This window comes from Ciconia boyciana, chromosome 20 (genome assembly GCF_034638445.1).
Source record: "Ciconia boyciana chromosome 20, ASM3463844v1, whole genome shotgun sequence".
Classification (NCBI taxonomy): domain Eukaryota; kingdom Metazoa; phylum Chordata; class Aves; order Ciconiiformes; family Ciconiidae; genus Ciconia; species Ciconia boyciana.
The window spans coordinates 3,958,875-3,980,587 of NC_132953.1; the positions used below are offsets into that span (position 1 = coordinate 3,958,875).

Consider the following 21,713-nt stretch of genomic DNA (forward strand, 5'->3'; position numbering starts at 1 on the left):
GACCTCAGAGAAAACGGCGCTGTTGGCTGGGGGGAGGCCAGGAGCTGGCTTCTCTCATGTTTACTAAGCTACAACGTGACTCTTTCCATGTTAGACCACCTCCTACACACCATGCCCATGCTGACAGCTGCTCATAATAGCCAGAACATCTTTTGAAGGCAGAGCCGACCGAAATAGAGGCAGGTGCAAATTCAAAAGGCCCGTATCTCCCATCTAATCTGTCAGGTTCTTTCTCCCACAAATATAGGGAAGGCAAAGCAACCTGGTGTACAACCTCTTCCCTCCCCATCTCCATTTCCTCTCAACAACCCTCTCCTATCTCTTCCAGCTGCGCAATACAAATCTCCCAAAGCAGAAAAGCGGGCACACCTCAGAACCTCCCAGCAAGGGCCCCAAAAATCAAAGTGATTATAGAAGGTAGCTTCTGTTTGAGAATGGCGTTGGTGGGGTCGCAGGGGTGGGAGGAATATGAAGTTTATTTAGCATTAGCCTTACAAAATTGTCAAATGGGAGAAGGAAATGGACAACCACCCACCCCCCAAAAGCATTCCCTCTTCCTCACACCAATCCAACAAACCAGAAGCAGTATCTTTTAATATCAACTCAGCACTTCAGATATTTGCTCCAGTCCTGTAGGCCCAGAGGAAAGCATCTTACTGCTGAATAAAATCTGCTAACCAGCAGATGACAGAAATATGAATTTTACTTACCAAACTTCTAGCCTGAACATCTGGAAAAGATCTTGGTCAGAGATGGGCTCCAGCAAGAGCCCAAGCCCAAGATTTCCTGGGACAAGCAGACAGGATGGGAAAGGAAGGGGGAAGAGAGATTATAACCAGCTTTGGGTTCAATGCATTACAGCAAACCAACTTAGCAGTACAGTTTCCATGTGGAGGAATGCTCCCTTCCCTTCCCCGCAGCAAGGGATGTTCTGACCTGTATAAAACCTGTACTACAACAGACGCTTCTGCTTAGCACCAGAACTTCTGTTAAGAGTGACAAACAGTTCAGTTTAGAGACACTCACAGCTGGAATTTCATCTGATCCACAGCTGACATTTTCTTGCGATAAGTCGACAAGCCCCTCCAGGTCCCACAGCAGACATGGCAGTTCTTGATCCAGCGCAAGATCCCAGAGAGCCCCACATTCCAGCAAGGAATCCATAGCACTACCTCAGCACTTGCACAGCTCCCCGTGTTCTCAAACTCTGCTTTTCCTGTTCCTGCTGTCACCGCTTCTTGTTTAGATTCAAAGTCGAAAGAGATACAGCAGCTTGGCAGGAGTTTACGTGCCTTCCCCTACTTTCCTGCTCACATTCAGGTCGTCTGCCCTAGTGGCCTCTGTAGATCTGAGAGAGGATTTGTCCTCCAGTGGACTTTGAAAAAGTGGCTCATTAGGGTAAGCGTGCTGGCAGGCAGCCTTTGTGCTCTTCTGCTCCAGTCTCACCAGCTTCTTGCTGTGGGCATCCCTTAAAGAAGCACTGCAAAAGTGCCGACAGCCTGAGAAGTCCCAGGAAGGTCTGTGCAAGGCATCTGCAACTCCTGACCGAGGCTGATGCCCAAGACTACCAGAGCTAGCAATTGAAATATCTCCGACTGCCAGGACCCCACCGGACCAGCTGTAATTCACAGATCTAGCCGCGGTTTCCAGGACTGAACAGGACAGTAAACAGCTCAGAGACTTCAGCTGCTTCCCCCCCCACACACACTTTGAAACCAGAAAAGCAGTTATTCTTATTCCTTCAGTGCCTGCCTCAGGCTCTCGTCTAGTCCCTCTCTGCTCTGAAAGGCAGCTTCAGTCTTTGTTAACGTTTCTCATGGAAGGAGCGGGTGGGGAAGATACCAAAATGACTCGCACATGCTTTAACTTGCTGTAGCTGGGTAATTCTGTCGGCCAATGCCCTGCAGTAACCCAGGCTCAGCCCTGCCTCCCAGCAGATGTTTCCTGTAATGGAAAGTTGCTGGACAGAGTGTGTTGGGGGAGGCGCAAGGGGAGTAAGGAGAGACCAGCCTGAAGAATACAGCCATGTGAGACCCACCCAGTTAGAAATCTGAAGGGCTCCGCTACTCCTACATGTATCTCTGAGCCCCCCCAAAAAGCATAGCTCTTTCTAGGTTTCATTCATTAGTCAGGTCACTCTGGAAATGAAGGGCAAGGGCTTCCTTCAGGCTCCATCAAATGAACTCCCTGCAGGTCCCAGGACGACTGCTTGGAGCACTGGAAGTCCCTGTATCCCTCTGCCCTTAGTCCCCTGCCTCTCCGTCTCTCTGCTCAAGTGTAGAAATGCACAGGTAAATGTCCACGCCACAACACCCGTGCTGCTCAGCCATGCTGCTGAGTCTGTGGAAACAAGTATACTGAAGTAAAATCCTCATTCTTCCTAAGAAACTGGGCATGTGGATCTCACAAAAACAAAACCAAAAAACCCCAACCAAGCAACCAACCAAGTCTCTGTAAAGCCACTGTTTCATTCCAGGGCCAGTGACTTCTGCAGTTTGCTCACTGACAGGAAGAACTGGCAAGCGCTCTGTCTGCTCAGATGCACCACAAAAGCATTGCTGGTGCTAGACAGCACACAGGTCTCTCCGTTTAGCCCTGTTAGAAGGAAGCAGTACATCCATCTGCCACCCCAAGATGAGGGGACAATAAACAAAATTTCTGTAGCCTGGGAAGGACAAAGAATTCAGATTACAGACATCTGCGAGGTACCTGCATTGCTTTACTGAATGGCCCTCTTTGCTGGAAACTGCTTATGGGATTACTTCCAAAAAAACAAACCCGCCAGGATGCTTCTGTTTACACACCCACCCACCTCCCTTTGGAGAGATGAATGGCACAAGTGATCGGAAGAGCTACGCCGGAGGTGGAGACAGCAAACATTAACTCTACTGCAAACAGAGAGACGGGACAGGATGGCACTGCAAAGGGTGGAGAGAAGAGGCTCGGCGAGGGAAACAGGGAGAAAAGGGTGACTCCCCATGGTAGGATCTCCCTGTTAATACACAAACAAATCCTCTGACAGGATATTTAAAGCAACTGTTGGGGAAGTCTGACAACACAAGAACTGAGAAAGGTATAGTCTTGTGCAGCACATGGCACAGAAAACAGGTGAGGAAGAGAGATAGCAATAGCAAGAGGCAGAGAGAAAAGGGGGAAGGAAAATCTTATCCAATTTGTAGGACTGATGGACTTGCTCTTCACTCTTCAGGGAAGATTTACATTGCTTCTGGACAGAACAGGAGAACTATTGGAAAAGAACAGAATACATTCCCTGCTTGTGTGGGAGAGTTTAGGCCCCACTGACAGCAGGACTGCTATGCTGATTAATGCCAGCAAAAAAACTGGCCACCTGTCCCACAGCATTTCTTCCAAACCCCGTCTGGTCTCTTGGGGGTTTTTTCCTCTTTCTTTTTTTTCCTCCCCTTTTAAAAGTGAATGAACAGCAGAGGAAGAAGCTTCAAAGTAATCACTGGCCATTTGGGGTGGAAAGTGGATTTGAATTCCTCATCACAGGAGCTTGCACCAAAAGCTCAATTCTAATTTAGTGCCTCTACACCACAGTAACTGTGCCAGGCCTGGTAATCCGTACACTCAAAATCATGGAAAATCTGAAGAGAATTGCCTATGAAAAATACCTGAAAGACAATGAGTTAACATTGCTCCAGAAACAGTTTGACAAAATGGTTACTGGAACTTTAAAAGATGATTGCACTGATTTACAGAGAAAAAGGCTGTTCGTTCGTCACCTTGCTAACTCATCATCAGGCCTCGATTTTTGCAGTAAACCCCGTTTACATGATTGCTGTTGCTGAGTCAGACTCAGGCTGCTACCCATTTGAAAGCTGTTTCTGATGTTTTCCCTTAAATGATGCATAATTTCTCTCTTTGTTTTTATTGGGAACATTTTACTCTTTCCAACAGCCGAGTTTCCCCCTCCACTCTGGCATCTACGAGGTCTCCAAGGAGGTACTGCAAAAAAAAAAAAAAGAAAGACAGCACACCAAGACCAGCAAAGGCTGATTTTTTTATGGTGTTCAGTCCTGTGATCACTTGATGTTGTTCTTAAGAAGCTGCAAGTGCTGCTCAAAGGTCTCCACAAAGAAAGGCCCTTTGCAGCATCACAGTCCGCCATGGATTCTCAGCCATCTCCTAACTCCCAGTGCGCAGGCTTTTGCCACAGTTTTCCCAAAGGAAAACCGAGGGCTCTCCCCTTTACATGGCCGCCTACTCGCATTTATTTTGGAGACTTTCACCTCTTGCAAGCCAGGCTGAAAGTTGCACTGTGTGCACAACATTTGTTTGCAGAACCGCAGGTACAGGGCTCCTGGCCCACCTCATGCAATCCTCAGTGCAGACTTTGCTCTCCCAAAGACAAGTGGGTAGGAACTGTGCTCCTGTTGATCTTTTCAGACTTAACTAGGACAGCAAATGTTTCTAGCAGTATTTAAGAACACCTGAAAGAGACAATTAGTGTCTTCTCACTGTAATTTTCTTTTTTCCCCACTAACCACTCCGGGGCTATCCTGCACATAGGTGAAGAGGGGGTGGTTCAGGTCAGTTATAGGGAGAAGCTGTAAGAAGAAAAAAATTCAAGCATGGCTGCAAAAGAGAAGGCAGGCAAAAAGAATGTGCGTAGACAAACACAAAGGAAAGGAGCACAGAGTAAGGCAGACCTTAGGATCTAAACAGTAAACTGAAAACCTTGTGGACAGATATAAATCTCACCTCTTCACTGGTGTCAACTGTCTTTGCTCTAACTTTTCAAAATCATCTTATTCTCTTTTCCAGGAGTATGCTCTGCGGATTCTCCTGATGCCTGATGTCTACCAGCACAGGGACTACAGGAGGTAATTTACAGAAGCAAGCCTTGCTATAGACTGGCAGCTAGAAATGCTGCGGAAAATTGGAGACATACAGCCTAATTTAGGAACAGCCAGGGAAGTAGAAGGATCAACTGTCCAACTGAGAGAGAAGTAGGCAGAAAAAAAACCTTGGCAGACTTGCTAGGCTCAGTGCCTCAACTGTACCCTGACCTCAAGACACAAAAACCGAGAGCTCCTCCATGCTCAGAAATAGGGCCTTTCACTCAAAGCCCAGAGAGAAGGAGAAGAACAAAGGAGATAGCTTTTACCCATGGCAGCAAAATATCTCCAGCTTGTCTCTAATTTTCATGACGTCTGTGGGGTGACAAATTCCTTCTACCACCTTGTGGTGTTCCTGCCACCCCCACAGCCAGTGCGACCTCGTCCTTCGTGTCATCAGGGAAGTGAAACAGAAATTTCCCACCTCTCTAAGCACATCAGGTCTACAGAGTAAGTCGCATCTCTGTTTCAGTAAACAAAATTACAGAGAAAATTTGTTTTTGAGGTCTATTTTTTAAAAAAAATAGATTTATAAATAATTTTTAAAATAATAAATCAATTAACAGTAATTCAACATGCAGACACACAAATCCAAAGCAGACACACACAAACTGCATCCTGATGGCTAAGCATAGATGGGTGGAGCCTAAACCACAGCTGACCAACGCACTGAGTTTCACTCCGTAAGAATAACAGTTCTTCCAAACCAGAGTCTCCATGTCTGTGGTTCCTCACTAAAGGCGTGAGAAACACCGCGAGGACTTTTTCTTTCCGCTGCTAGTGAACTCAGCCAGCCCAGTGATGGTCTGCTCTTCCACCATGAGGACATGAACACAAAGCAAACCCCGTAAGGTTGAGTATATTTATCCTCAAACTGGTGTTCTTTTCTAAATCTCACAGTACACCTGGACCAATTTGCATTTGTCCTCTGGAAAGCAAAGCAGAGAAAGCACACTAAAACCAAGAAAGGGCAGGTCTGCCAAACCAATCCATGACCTTGGTTCACCCCTTTTCTCCCACTTCTCAGTCTGGTAGGGATGTCAATCCCAAAAAGCACTGTGGTAGGATCACAAAAGGAGAACAGACAAGGCGAGAGAAGTTGGTAGCATCTTAAGGAAAAAGTAGAGAAAAAGGAATCCAGGAGAGGGAAAAGGAAGGCTTCCAACTAGCAAAGAGGGATACAGTGCTACAAGGACAAAAAGACCAGTTAAAAGCAGCAACAACTGAAGTCATCTTAGAAAACTAGATTTTGACCACCAATGCTCTGGGGATCTTTGAGGACCGTGTGCTCTTTGAGACAAGGACTATATTTTTAGTTTGTGTTTGTACAGTGCCTGGCACCCAGGGCTGATGAAGTGACACAAAGAACAATGTGGAGGGCGTTTGCTCTGAGCATAGCGAAGTTTATGTAAAATGAAAGTGGGGGAAAGTGAGTAAAGGAAATTGTAAGGCTTCATGAAGAGGTAGCCTCCACAGATTCATTTCTAGAGCTGCTCTCAGTGGGGAAAGGAATAGAGGAATCAGAATGGTCCAAATGCCAGAAAAATCCTGCCTGGAAGGAGTTGGCAAAGAAGGGAAACTTGCATCAAGGAGGAGAATGCACCAAGGAGATGCATTAGCAAACGTTTAATGGTAATAATACTGCCAAGTAGGATTCACTGCTTTCCTAGAGTCTGCGGCCCATCCGTATTTCCATGTTGCTGCTTTTATCTGGCCAGAATGTCTCTACTAACTAGAACGTGGTTCGGTTTTGTTTTGTTTTCTGAAGGAAAATAATTGGGGGGGAAACCACAAAAAATGCAGCCAGTGCTTACTCTCCGGATGTACTGTCTCTCATGCTGAAAATATATGGAGGAAAAACAAGAGAACAGAAAAATAAGATCGAGAGGACATGAAAACACCAGAGACCCACAGAAGCAGACCACAGCAAAGCATCATGCAGCAGGGTATGGATCTCAGCAGCTACAGTCAGAAGCAGCTCTTGTGTAATAGCGAAAGTCACCTTTAGCCGTGGCCACAGATTCACAAGTTTTGCAGCAACCTAGTTGGGCCTGTGCATCTGCCCAAACTGCCTCGCTCCACGTTCCTTTATCTGCCACTTCTCCACCAGTTTGGCCTACTGTGGTTTATACGTCATTCTTAATGCCATTGCCTCTATGCTTCTCTCTGCTTCTGAGATCACGTCTTTTCCTGTCCTTGCTACTATCCCGGTGCTGATTATATACAGCAAGTAAATAACTCTGCCTCTCATGCCTCTGTCAAATCTGACCACGCTCTATCAGCCAAAATCAGTGGTTCTAATGTCTTAGGCTGCAGGAAGGTAGGAACTGTTGCTGAACATGGAATGGCTGCTGCATTTGCCTACAAAATCACGGTACTGCTGGTATCTAATTTAGAGCGCTCGAGGGGTGGGGGTTCAACCGTGCAAAAGTGACACGGATCGTGGAAATCTGCACACCACCAGCTTTGTACCAAAAACGCTGCCACTTGTGCTTGCAGAATGAAAATAACAAGGCAGAAGCAAAAGATGGTTTGTGTTTCTGTGAGGTCAATAGAAAATAATTCCTCTCTCGCCCCACACCACCCTGAGAGATGCAAAGGGTTTGCATGGCGGCAGCTCTGTTTGTCACCACATCAAGACTAACTCTGCTGGGAAACCAGACGGCACAGGACGTGGAGATCATCAGAAGAGTGACTGAAAAGACAAAGCTTTTGCTCTCTATCTCTGGCATCATTTCCCTCAGGATGTCAGTCCTCCTTTGCCAGTCCTGAGCCATTTCCATCTTCTCTTTTTGGAAATGGTCAGTATGCCCCAGTGCCACTGCAAAGCCCCTTTGCACCTTCCCCCCCACCCAGGTACCCAGCCCGTATTCACCCAGGGACAAGAGAAACTGGAGTACTTACATTATACCAACTCTGGCTTTTCTGTAAGGACAAAATAAAAGAGAAGCATTAGTTAGCACAGAGATCTTAGAATCAAAAAGAAAGATGGACAGAGAAACTAGGTCCAATCTGGTTTGTATAATTAGTGAAGTGGAAAGTGGGATTAAACAGAAGTTTTCAATGGATTTCACGGTGTGGTCTAACACAGTTATTTCCAGTTACAGGAACAAAGAACAAATCCAGAAGCACGAGTCCATAATAGGAGACAATTCAGGCTAACGTGTGCATGTCCACATGCACGCACACACACACAAACTCAGCGCGCATGCTGTAATCATTTTTGCAGAACAGCAGCGCCCACTAGCAACAGAGGAGCTAATCATAATCATCACCAGCCATTTCTTTTAGAGGCTTCATTCTTCCACGTCTGCTGGCTAGGTTGCAAAAATCACATTGCGTTGAACGGACTCTGTGCAAATAAGCCCTCAAAGAACTACCAGGAGGCAGGGACACAATTTTACTCACAAAAGCCATCAGGCAAAACTTTCGATAGTATTTTAAATTTTAAAAGGGAGACACATACAGAGCCAGGAAAACTGCTGAAGAAAATCACTAGAAAAGCTAAGCAAAAAAAAAAAAAAAAAAAAAGGCTGGGTTGTTTTTTTGTTTTTTGGTTTTTTTTCAGAATTTCCGTGCACAGTGTTTTGCATCATCAGCACATGTGATTTTTTTTTTTTTGTCCTTATAATGGCATTTCAGATGGTTTGAGAGGACAGGCCACACATCACACTGGAGCATATGAAAAAGCTAGCTCAACTTGGAAAGTCACACTTAGCTCTTTCCAGCTGGAGGCGAGATTTATCTGCACAGAGAGAGGAAGAAATAAGCTTCACACTCCCACTCCAGTCAGGCTGGCTTTCCAATGTCAGGACACTGAGCAGAACTGACAGAAAGTGTAGGCATCCCCCATTTTAGGGTGAATTTACCTCGGGGCAATAAAGCTTGGGGGCACTGCAGCCCCGTCACCACTAACGGCGGTCAGCTACAGTGCATGCTGCCAGGCACGTTGTGTGTCAGCAGCCACACAGCTGTGCCCGTCCCCCTCTCCCAGCCAGCGACGGCACGTCTACATTACACTTGTGGGAGCTGAGTCTAACAGACAAGGACAGAAGCAATATTTCACTGCATTTCTTTCTTTGAAGTCATCTCGCTTCTGACCTTGGACTGGGAGTATTTTTCACAGCTTTATACCCAGTCTGGAATATGAAGGATAACATACTGTTCTCCGACTTCTAAGAGAGCCTGTGGAAGTTTCACTCGGAGAGTTAAGTTCATATTCACAGAAACACAGAAACTACCTGCACTGGGATAGCCCACAGCAGGACCAATGACGTACAGGATGTTTACCATAGGAAAGTAAGTGCAAAGTGTGAATGAGATCGGATTGGACCAGAGATTTCTAAGAAGACATGGGGTTGCTCACACGGTTCTTTCCCTAGACCTCCTTGCTTTCAGTTTCCTATGCTCCCTTATAGGCCACTCTGGTAGACAGCCTTACTGGCATCTGCATCTCATTCACAGAGCCAACATTTCTGAAGAATCCCTTGCAACCTTGGGCACTTCTGCCAGTTTGCTGCACTAGTATCTAATGAAAAACCCCACAGTAATATAGTATATGCCACAGGCCAAAATACAAAAGTTTGACATTAAAAAGAGCAACACCCCTAAGGCCTTTCCCCAAATCCTGAGGAAAGGATATGAACTGAAGAACTAAATACACAGTATGGCTCATCGACTAACCAGAGGAATTTCCTCTTACTTCCTACGCCTCTCCATACTTGGCCATAGCCTCCATTCATAAAGGATCTGGTTGAAGTCATCCTTCTCTGCAAGTAGGACATGGAAAAAGGCCTTATGCAATTCAGCTATACTAAAAAAAATAATTTAAAAAAAAAAAAAAATCAGGGGAATTAATCTTAATCCATGTACACACCACCTTGTCCTGAGGAGCACAGGGTCTAAGACGGAGTGATCTTCCTGCAAATTTGTTTTGCCATCTGTCTGCCTTAATGAGCAAAAGGCATAACTCAAAAATTCCTGGGGAAAAAAAATTCTTAATCAAACTATAATTGGCATAGAGAAAACAGAGACACTGCTGTCACTGTGTCTTCTAAATCAGGGTGCATGTGTTGTGGTGTCAGCACACTGCAACAGGATTTCATTCCTCTCTGCTATGTTAATTACAGTAACTCTTTTTTCCCCCTCACATTTGAATTTCCCCAAACCGCAGCTCCTCTGTAAAGGAGCTCTGCAGCTCCTCCTTTCTTAAGCTCTTCCACACAATTATACTGACATCCAAGCCTCATCTTTTGCCTCCACCAATTGTTTTAAACATGAGGAGATTCCTTCCCTCTGACCCCTATGTTTTGCAGGTAGAACAGACTACAGGAGGTCCAACGAGAAGGGAGACTATCTGAGTCCTTAAATCTATCTTCAATTTTATTTACCTTTTTTTTTTTTAAACTCACTGAGAGTCAGAATATAGGGGGATGCGAACTGTGAAAATCAAGACACAGCATAATGGAGGGGAAAAAGAAAGAAAAAGGAAAAACACATTCTTACTTTGAGCAGGTTAAGTCTGTCATACTGGAAAAAGAAACCATAAGCGTTAGAACTGAAAAGAGAAAATAAATAAGTAACAGAGGAATGGAGTTGCACACAGAAGTGGAAAAGATGTCACTGATTTGCAGAGACGATGCTATAGGAGCAGATACCAGAGTTCATAGTCACATGGTGGCTGTAACCAGGAAGAACTTAGCAGAACTTGAGGACAGTGAAAACCGGGGTATTTTCTCTGAGCCTTTAATTAATATAGTGCTGCCTCTAAATCTTCATGGGTTAATGATCTCCTATTTGCATCTACTGCTATGGAAGATTACAGCTTTACAGTGCAGATGGGAAGCAGCAGATCACGCATATGAAGTTCAGCCTGCTAACCTGATGCCAAAAGTTTCCACCTTTTAGCATTTCTGGGGGCAGGATCACAACTCACTCCTACATACTGCTGCTCCAGGGGAAAGGAAACCTTTTGCCAAGTGAGTGACACGCCACAGAGCTCTAGAAGTATCCCTAAGTCCATTTTACAACTGGGGAAACAGAGGCACAGAACCAGGGTGAGGGCAGAGCTTGAAACAGATTCCAGAACCCTTTCTCCTAACCTGTGTACTTCCAAAACCTATGCTATTCACCTGGCTTCTAAATGCCCATGGCCAAATAACTCAAACAAATTGATGAAATTTATTCCCAAATCCCTCATCCCAGTCCAAAACAACCAGAATTTCATGACCTAAAGGGGGATTATACCACCCAATGGGAGGGGTAAATGAGAAGACACAGCCAAACTCTTCTCATAATCGCACACTGAAAGGACAAGGTGCAACAGTCATAAGCTGCAGTAAGGGAAATTCTATTCGGATAGAAGGAAAAAGCCTGTTCACAACAAGAGTGGTTAAGCACTGGAGCAGGGGCCTGACAAGGCTGTGCGATCTCCAGTCTTGGAGGTTTGCAAAATGTGCCTGGCCAAGACTTTAGACCAACCTGATCTAACCACATCAGCTCTACTTTGAGCAGGGGCTTGGACTAGAGACCTTCTGAGATCCCTTCCGACCTAAACTGTTCTACAGTCTCATGGGGCTACATCGAAATTCACGTTTTCCCCTAACCTGATATTTATCCTCAGCATTCATTATTAGCTGTAGACAGTGGGAAGAACCTGAAGGATTTGCAATGGAGAGGAAATCACTTTTATCCTTGGGCAAGAGCAAAAGAGTTAAAAATACATATTTCATTGTGGGCTGCTAGCAAAAAGGGTTGTTTTGCTGAGTTCAGAAAGCTGTTCCAGAAGCAGCAGTGCCTGCCACTAAAAGCCTAAGGCTGACGCAGGCCTATAGGTGGTTTGGTCCACGCCACACTGGTGGACAGCATAGAAAAGCAGGCTCCAGAAAAGATTTCCTACAGATGTAATCCAGTGCTTAAAAACTCCTGGTGAAGCGCTCCCTCCGATGGCAACACTGCAGCACGACAACTAACACAACAGACAAAAGAGGGCAAGGGACTTCAAGCAGATCTGTCAGCAATTGTATAAACACAGCATCAAACTCATGGGCTCAAGCTGTTTCATTTCATTAGCGAGACAGGTTGGAAAATCAGATCATTCTTCTTGCAGAAGAGGGGTGGGGAGAGGAGAAGAGGCTGAGAAAGGAGATTTTAAAATCTTTGTCCGTAAGTTCTTTGTTCCTAACCTCTCTCTGTCTTGAACAGATACCATCATCATCTGTGTGGGGAGAATCAAGGGGTTATTACGCCTGAGATTCCTCACTTGTACCAGAGAAAGCCACCTTATGGAGCACAGAAAAGAGATTCAGCCTCCACACTGCTTTAGGCTCACCCTGTGCACAGACCGTGGGTGAGCAGGGCAGGAGGCTCTGACGCAGGCTGGCGGAGGTCATGCCCGGGATCCCCTTCCCTCTGTGCATCGGCTTCCTTGTCCTGGAACTCCTCTGAGGTCCACTTCCCTCTTGTTTCTCTAATTGCCTTAAAGTTGTTGGGTTTTTTCTCTCACAAAAGCAAGGGGGCTGGCTGCAAGCACATCACAGTACCACTACGCATACGTTTTACGCATACATCACTCTCTACCAATGTTCTTCCCACCAGTCCCTCTCCTAACAAACCTCTCCATAGCTTAGGCAAAGTGCCTCCAGCCTACCATAGCCTACCCATGACCTGTCCTGACCCACATACCTCTACTCACCAGCAATTCTTTCAGGACTCGCTGCTACTCCAGACCTGCATTTTCCATAGAACTTCTTTCACACCTCACTTGAGACATTAGTCCCACAGTCCTCCTTTGTAGTTATCCAAGCTACAGTTACCAAGCACAAGAAAATCTGTCTAAAAAAAGACATAAAGAAGCTTCCAGCAGACACCAGCAATCATGCAGGGTCAGGCTGGTTACAAGAGGCATTATGACCAAGGAAAAACAGTAAGCCAGCACTACAGACTTCACTGCTTTCTGAGAACTTGCCTAGAATGAAATCTAAGGCATCAACTGGGGAAAGGCCACAGCATTGATTTTGGGGATTATGAAGCCATCCAAGCCATTCTGGTTTTAACTTTACTTGTATACATGTGGAAATGCCCACAGCCTGCCACTTCGTCCAATAAGCATCCCATCCGCGTTTCTGATTTTTACACTCTTCTGAGGGTAGCATGGAGATGTGAGATCAAATCTCAAATGAGCTTATCTCCAATCCAAGCACCCACAGAGGGATCTTCTACTTATCAGAGCGAGCCCATGAATTCTCACAATTCATTTGGGACAGGTCTCTTCTAACAGGTTTAAGCTGGGTTCATTTGAGACCACTGATCTTTAATATTTACATCACACAGGAAAGCGTGCAAGGGCAGTAAGCTGAGATCACTGGCCACAAAACTACTGTTCATCGTAAAAAGCAGGCAAGAAGCCATGGAGATCAACTCTTTTTTTTCTGAAAGGCATAACGTAAGAAGAAAGGAAAGAGAAGGGACTGTGGTACTCTTCAGCGTACTGAAGCCAGCAGATTTCTCCCTGGCAAAGACAGCAGCTGACTTGAAGGGAGAGGGAAAGCAAACCTTAAAACAAAGGCTAAAATTACTTGGAAGTAACTGAAGGAGTGTGATGAACAGGCCAGTTCTCACACCATGTGAGCAAATATTAATGAGATCCCAGCGATATAAGTGAAACCAGCTTCTCAGCTACAGGCATCGGGCTGAGCTCTTGCTGACATTCTCGCAGCCGCACCAGGAGAATGCCTTACTGGGGTCACCGCTCAGTACCACGCAGAGGGTTTCTGAGCGATGAGACAATTCTACAGTGGGGGACAGGAGAGAAAAAAGAAGGCTTACTTTGGAGAGGCGCTTGTGTGACTTAATCGGAGAGAAAGCATGCAGGAATGAAAAGAGAGAAATTAAGGAAAGAAGAAAAATTACCTCGCAAATCAAGAGAAGGAAAACCCACAAACCCAACAGAAAGCATTATATCCCCCCCTTCCTTGTGAAAAGCACCATGAATTAAAGTCAAGTTTTAGCAGTCACCGTGTTGGTAAAAATCGCACTCCCGTGGCCTTAAATCACAGCACTTCATGGGCCAGGGCAATGCAACTCATCTGTGTAATTCCCCCTTACCAAGGACACCATTTCCCTGACAGACCATCCCCCAGTGTGGCTTATAAGCATAGCGTGCCCTGCATCCTGCCTGCCTCTCATCTGCATGGCTTTCTTTTCGGGACAGGCTGCTGGCACCATAATGCACGAGGGTCTCATCCGGTCCTGCTGCCCTGGGCGGTGTTTGTAGGTTACTGTGCGTATACAGGAAGCAAGTCTGACCTCAAGGGCAACCTCAGAACTGACAGGTCTCAAATGATTCATCTTGAAAAAACCCTTCGCCCCCTCTTTTGTACTCACATACTCTCCCCTTAGTGGCAAGAGATCAGTTCAGCCCAGTGAATATGGGCCACCGAATCCTGCTTCCTCTGCTGACAGTGACCACAAAGGGGAGTGGATGAAGACTTCTTGTGTGCGTGACACAATCCAGCAATAAATCGGGCAAAGATCTAACAACTCATTTCACACAAGCCATCAGAGTTATGCCTGTGACACTGTGAAGTTATTCAGGCTGAAATATTTCACTTCAAAAATCTGGAAAAACACAAGTGCTCCTGACAGCTAACTATCTTATAATATGCCACTGACATTAGGGTTATGATCAAAGGTTATGTTTGGCTCCCAAGGCCCTTGTGTGTGTTTCACCAGGTCCCACTGCTCACAGAAAATCAAGAGTCACCAAACCTGAAACCCCCTTCCTCAGTAGAGCAAAGACAAGGCTGTTTCTAATATGGTCAAAAGACACAATACCTTTCTAGGGAAAACACCACCTACCCTGGCCAAGACAGTCATAATACTGCACGATAGGAGGCAATGTGCAGAGGGCTGGCAAACTGATTCTGTGCAACTTGAACCTCATCTCAACACAGGGCTTAGACAGGCCAGGAGAAATGCATGGGCCCTTCACAGGCTGTCTGCACAGAGGAACCTTTATTTGTTTCATGACCCTTCATGATCCAGATGATAAGAAGTAATTGCAACAGCTGATTTTCAAGGTCTTTCTCAAAACCACAGAGCCTCCCAAGGAGACAGGGCCTTGACTGCAAAAAGGTTAGCCTGCATAAGCCATTATGGAACTGCAGTAGAAGCCATCAGCAACTCAGGGACTCAGGTTGCTGAAAGGATGGTAGAGTTGTGCTGAAGTCTGACCTATGCAAATGGCTCCCAGTTAGGAGAATTTTCAGAAGTATGATGGAGGAAGGAGGAGGAAAGTTAGCCAGAGAAAAAAAGGCACAGAACAAAGCCAGTGTACCGCATTAGAGCGTTTAGAACTGGGGACACGTGCACTTCTTGGCCAAAGTCATTTGCTCCCTTCTCACCTTGGAATTCTTGGCCCCACTGCGGCCTGACTGAGAGGAACAGCTACGCTGTACACCCTGCTCCGGCGTGGATGGGGATTTGTCTGACGAGTGGTCTGAGCCTTTTTCCACCATGGTGTCTCCTTGGGAGTCCTGCGGTGTCGGGGACCGGGAGCGTTTGCGCAGGATGGGGGAGCAGGCAGGCGTGCTGCGGTTTGAGTTACTGGCAGTACTGCAGAAAGAAAGAAAGAGCAGGGTTAATAATCTTCAGCTCAAACAGAAAGCAACTGCACCCATGCCTTCAGGTGGAGCATTACCCACAGATTTCTCCGCTAGCACAGTGGACAAATCTGGCTTCCTGAAGCAATGCACTCAATGCCACACTTAAGACTTACGTCCCCAGTAAAATCGGGCTTTAGACAGTTATCATTTACCAGTGGCAGAGGGAACTACAACCAGTGTCTTTCTCCACCCACTCTTCAATTCATCTGACCACAGATGAATGCCTACGAGAATGAACTCGTTCTCTCTGTCGGCTCTGAGAGTTTAAAATGATGACCTGAGCTTAGAAAACCTAAACTTGCACTCAAGAATGAGGGAGATGTCAGTGTGTTCTCGATACAGTCCCACTCTGTCCCTCCTTTATTTTATTTCAGCAAGTGTAACTATTCTCAACAGGATGCACAAAAATGGAATCCTATCTTTTAGGAAACCATTAAAGATCATCAAAAACGATGGGGCACTGGGAGGGGAGTTTATGATGACAGACAATGCAGTCATGATTTCCTGTATCAAATCATCCTTTCCCACACCAGTTAGAGTTGGGCATGAAAATGTTTCGCTATAACATAAAAGCTTTTATGATTTTTTTTTTTTTAAGTTCTCCTTTCATAACAGGGAAAAGCAAGACCTTTCAGAGTGTTACAGAAATTATGACACATTTAGGGGAATTGAACTTCTCATCCCATATCTTCAGCAAATGCCCTAACACCTAAATCAAAAAGCCAGTTACATACATATTTATACAGAACAGGAAAACCCAGATTTCCTCACTGTTCCTTCTCTTTTGATGCCTCTTCTTCCTGCCAGACTCTTCAAAATACCACACTCTACATCCATTTTTCCCTATGTAACTCATTTCCTTCAGCAGTCAAATGTATTTATGACCGGCCCAAACATCTTTGAGGCCTTTCCAGCTGGTACGGTTCAGCTCTGCAGCCTGCAGGTTACAGTGGGACCTGGGCTGATCCAAGGACGAACTTTGTGCTAACCCTGCCATGCTGAGTTGTTACGGCACCCTGTTATCTTCTGAGCATTAGAGAGCAGGCAATAGAAAAAGGATGACAGAATTACAACTGTAAGGGACTGAATTAAAGAAGCTAGTACAATCACACTCTTAAAGGCTGTAATTTAAGCCCAATTATATAGAGCAAACTGAAGTTTGCTTCTCACAATGGGATGTACAGTGAGGTAGTTAAAATGGATCGTTTCCTTTCTGAAAATCTAGAAAAGCTGAATACGTGCCTGAGGTTTCATTAATTCTCAGATAAAAATCATATCCACCTCTTACCTCTGAAGATACCAAAAACATTTTACAAATGTTAGTTAGCAGATACGGGTAGATAACGTAACACAGTCCTCCAGTAGTTATCAAGTTTGGTTTGGTTTGGTTTGAGTATTGGATGAACTGGTCTCATGAATTATCCTCTATTTGCTCACTGCTTGTGTTAACGCACAAGCGATGAAACTTTCCCTAAACAATCTGCAGAAAGCATAGAGCAAAGTTGCTTTTAACAGAAATTTGATTAACAGAATCAAATTTCCCACTCATACACACAACGAGCTTGCAATTGGCAAGAACAGTAGCATGACACTTCACAGAAAACCCTTAGAAGATATTTTCAAGAATATAAAGCGTGGAAGTTCATACAGATAATGAACAGGCTAGAGAAAACGGGTTCGCAAAATGTTCTGCAAGCAGGAAGAAAGACGGATTAAATTACAGACTCCACTCTGTTACCTATTTCTACTTAATAGACTGAAAATCATATAGATACAGAATAATAAAAAGCTGCTTGTTCAAATGCCACCTAAACCCCAAGTTAGCTCCAGTGAGAAGACCGGCAGAGTAATTCCCCCCCTTAGCTTGTTTCTTCACAGTTCACACCTAACAATGGCACATCTCACGAGTGAAACATGCCAGCAGCATATTCCCTTTCCCTGGTCAAGACACAGGAATACTGAATAACAGAATTGTATAGGTTGGAAAAGACCTTTAAGATCATCGATTCCAACCGTAAACCTAACACTACCAAGACCACCACTATACCACGTCCCTAAGAATACTAACTACCTGTACAGCACAACTGTAGCAATATTCAAGCTCTAATCCCTCCAAATCATATTTGAAACAAAAGAAAAGACTGAGCAAAAGGTGATCTGGACCATTCTCCCAGCAACATTGCCTTCAACAGTTTAGGTATATCATGAAGTAACATTATCAGGGGTTTTTTAGCTTATTGAAAGGTAAAAAAGTATCAGGTGTCTTCACAGACTTTCAGTTCATCCAGTTAAAATGGGTATTTCACCTTTTCTGTCCTCCTGCTGCTACTTCTCCTGGCTAAACTCAAGACGTACACACTTTTTTAACAACCCAGCATAGTTGCATCTACTGTACCAATTGCAATCAGCAACTACGTGCATGTGCAGAAGGTGCTGTGCAAATGGTACTAAGACTTAAAAGTTCATCAGCAATGCTTCCAGAGATGGAAATGGTTTTGAATTGCCATTCCTACAGTTAAGAACTGTAAATTCTGAGGCTGTTATTACTCCTGCTCATGCTGTGTTATTGCTCATCTGGCATTACATCACATTTCCTAAATCTTGCCCCCAGCATGCTTGATTCAACATAAACTGGTTTATGCGAGGGGTCCCCAGAAATACAAGGCAAGAATTTGAAGCCGATGTTCCTGAGTCACATATCACTGCACTAAATTTGTTTGAACAGACATACTCGTCTTTTTTTCTACAGCTCTATGAAACCTGAGTTTATCATGCACTACCTCCTTCTCATTTTCAGTTCATGTGAGTTGATACTCACAAGTATCACTTTGAGTTTCAGCTTCAAGCAACTCTATAAAGACCAAGTCAAATTCAGTCAAGGTTCTGCTTGCTTTCAGGTTACAGTTATGAAGGAGCACTGAGTTCTTACTGCTTCTAAAGTAAAGCACAAAATAACCAGGGCACAGCTGCACCGTGTGCATGTGAAACTCAGATGAAACCCACTAAAAAGTTCAGTAGTCTTTTACTCAAATTGTAATCAAATGAGACGTATTTTGCCTTTTGGGGACTGCAATAACTACATTAATACTAGCTCTAAAATACACTCACTCACAAACACGCATGGAAGACACATTCTCAGTTTTCACACTCTGAGCACACACATGCTCCAAAACTGGCTTAACACACCTAGCACAGATACTGCTAAGCAGCATGCAGCTATGGAGGCCAATTCAAGCTAATCACCCAAGGTCTGACAAAGCTCCTCAGGTGGGTTTTTCAGTCATTGCTGAGTGACCCACGCCGCTGCAGCTACACAGGAGCAGCATCAGCACTAACTAGCTTAAAGCTGGCACGCATATGTTTGTCCAGGCTCAGTTCACACTACTGTAGGCATACGTTTTGGTGCCAGCTCTGCCAAGCACAATCTCAGGCAGACTCTGGCCTCCAAGTTCCTTTTCCAGTCACTTAGCATCTCTGGCATGCTTTAAAAAACTAAATCCATACATACATACTGTGTCAGGTACGTATGGATTATCACCTTTGCAGAGATAAGGAAAAAAAGATCGCTTCAAGGGTGCCTTCTTAGGCTGTCCTTAAGTCAGTGGCAGAGAGCTGATCAAACTCAGGAGGTCTGAATCCACCTCATACTATCTGATGACTGAGCTATGCTGCATATTTCTCACATGAAGGACTTCATGGGTGTGCACACAATGAAGAACACAAAGAGCCTGTTAATTCAGCCTTTCATCTCTACCACAGCGAGGATGGGCACAAAAAACACAAGCCTGCAGCTCCGTCCCACTCGCCTCCCCCTGCCCTGAGCCCCTCAAAACTCTCCCTGGTCCTGCTCAGTCCCTGAAGTTTGAATCCGACCCAAGGCACAGCCATGACGAACGCCTTATGCAGTTGCCATAGTGACCAAGGCCTGCAACTGAACCAGGAATCAACGTCTGAAATGCCAAAACGGCTTGACCCACTTTGAAAAAAAATAATAGTAATAAATAATGCTTTACAGACCTAATTGACCAGAGCGCATTCAGGGCCTCACATACCCCTGCAGCGTAGCCTTTAGTAGATGCAACAGATTAAGTCAGGGACAGAACACAAACAAGCCCACCTAAGCAGCAGCCCCTTGCTCCTAGGTGAAACCCGTGCACAGAGTATATGAAAGCACAGAAAGCAGAGTATGTCTTCTTGGTTTACGTTCATACTGTGCCTAAGAGAAACAACTCATCTTATGATTGGAGCTGCGGTAAAAATAACATGAGCAAGTGTGACATGGCTAGGAAGAGGCCAAACTCTCTTCAGTCACATGGAGGACAAGCCTCAATATCCGGAGCAGTGTAGTGGAGAACTGAGCTTTTCTTTAGGTGGTGGAAACAGAACCAACATTTAGCAGTGCACAGACAAGCTACCTGGTCACACCCTACTCTGGACACTCCACAGAGCAAGGATGCAAGGCAAGAAGCAAAAAGGCCAAACTTCCTCCTCCAACAAAGTATTTCCTGTAAAGATTTGGACCAGCCGCTGAAAAGACACTTCAGCAAGCAGTACTTTTGGGAAAGGCTACAGTCCGTACTCCACAAGCTAAGCTTGGGATTCTTACAGCTAGGACTTTTTGCAATGCTCTAATGGAGAACTCAGCAAGAAACCTGACTTTGTTCGAGTTTGTTAAATTAAATTCTGCATGAATGACATTCAAGCAGTCCTGAATTGACATGAAAGTCTGTCCATCCTACCAGATGTTCTGAAATAATCATTCTGCCTGCCACTACAACACAGCCATCCCTGGGCTTAAGACAAGCACCCTGCAACAATTCTTTCCCAAATCACACATGCCCCAATAGCCAGCAGCCATCCTCCAGACACAGCAGCTTGCAGAAGAGCAGTGTCGCAGCACACTGTACAACAGCGGCTTGTTGTTCTCCTCTCAGGTAGTGATACACACAGATTAAGACGACACCCAGCAAATCTGTCTGAATCTGCCAGTTGCAGGATGTGAACTAGAATTTAGCTAGAAGTAATCACTATGTTACCAAGAGCACCAAAGGATTTGTAACAATGAGGGCAGCTCATCTAAACACGCGGGGGCTTCAGGCACACAACGCTCCCTACCTTCATTGTGATCACCAGCTTCTCAGCCGGCAGAAACAGATCAATGGCACCATTTCCTGCAATATACTTCTAAACCCCTTGGACTTCCTCAAGAAAGTCCTAATCTGGAAAGCTAATTGGCAGCCTTCAGGTCCACCACGGTTCTCAAAAGAACTTGCTTTACAAGAGTCAATCTGCTGAAGTTGCTCACATCTCCCTGCAGCCCATAGCACCGACCAGATCATAAGCTCTTCAAGGCCCAAAACTGGGGTTACCCGACAGCATTGTAAATGTTGGGCTTAATTCTGGAAAGTGCCGAGCGCTATGTCCCCAAACCAGCCAAGAACTTAAGCACATATTTAACTCTGTATGTAGACCCACTGAAGTCTATGAGCTGTGCAAACAAAGTCAAGCCTGTGCTTACATGCTTTCCTAAACAAGAATGAAGGAGATTTTCAAGCATAAAACAGAACTCTACTGATAAAGTCTTGAAAAGAGCAGAAAAAGCTACAAGGCCAAGAAGGCACCTCAAGCCTGGCTGTACTGCAAAAAGAGTTAATTCTCCTCAGAAACAGCTAGTAAGGGTGTTAATTAGACGCCTACAAAGATACTTTTCTGTGATACAGTCTGACATCAGTGGAAAAAGATGAGATTCAGAAACTCATTATGCAGTCTACCAAACAGCAAGCAGATGGTAACAACTTTTGGTCATCACCAACCTACACTCACTTCAAATTGATAATCCAAGAATTAAAACCTCCATAAAACCTCAAGCAATTCCCTGGGCTTGCCATTGCTCTACAAGCAATAACAAAATGCTATACTGATATTACATCTCCCAGGAAAAAGGACAAAAAAGAAAGCATTAAATTAAAAAGCAATGACACCTGTAGGGCTGTACAGACACCAAGCAGTGTTTCATGACAGTTGCTTTAAAAAGAACAGTAAGAATAGTATACTTTCTGCATACTTTTTAAACAACTAGCTTTTAACAGAAAAGTCCATCCTTGACAAAGATTTACTCTGATTATTCTGACGTTTCACAGAACGGTGTCCTCCTCCTATGACATTCAATAGCATGTATACATATTCA

General features: G+C 44.9%; 1 protein-coding gene across 10 annotated transcripts in view; it reads right to left on the bottom strand.

Moving 5' to 3' along the window:
- GRAMD1B (GRAM domain containing 1B) overlaps window positions 1–21,713 on the bottom strand; it is a 143,463-nt gene that overhangs the window by 24,159 nt on the left and 97,591 nt on the right. For 9 of the 10 annotated variants that reach the window (XR_012045868.1, XR_012045867.1, XM_072884354.1 and 6 more), the window contains 2 exons: window positions 15,266–15,476; window positions 7,767–7,787 (listed from right to left, as the gene is read on the bottom strand). Coding sequence is in view for 8 of the 10 variants with exons in the window: in XM_072884354.1 (XP_072740455.1) it covers window positions 7,767–7,787; window positions 15,266–15,476 (232 nt within the window). In the remaining 2 variants the exon portion in view is untranslated. The remainder of the gene's footprint in view (window positions 1–7,766; window positions 7,788–15,265; window positions 15,477–21,713) is intronic. The other variant, XM_072884353.1, reaches the window with a different exon arrangement.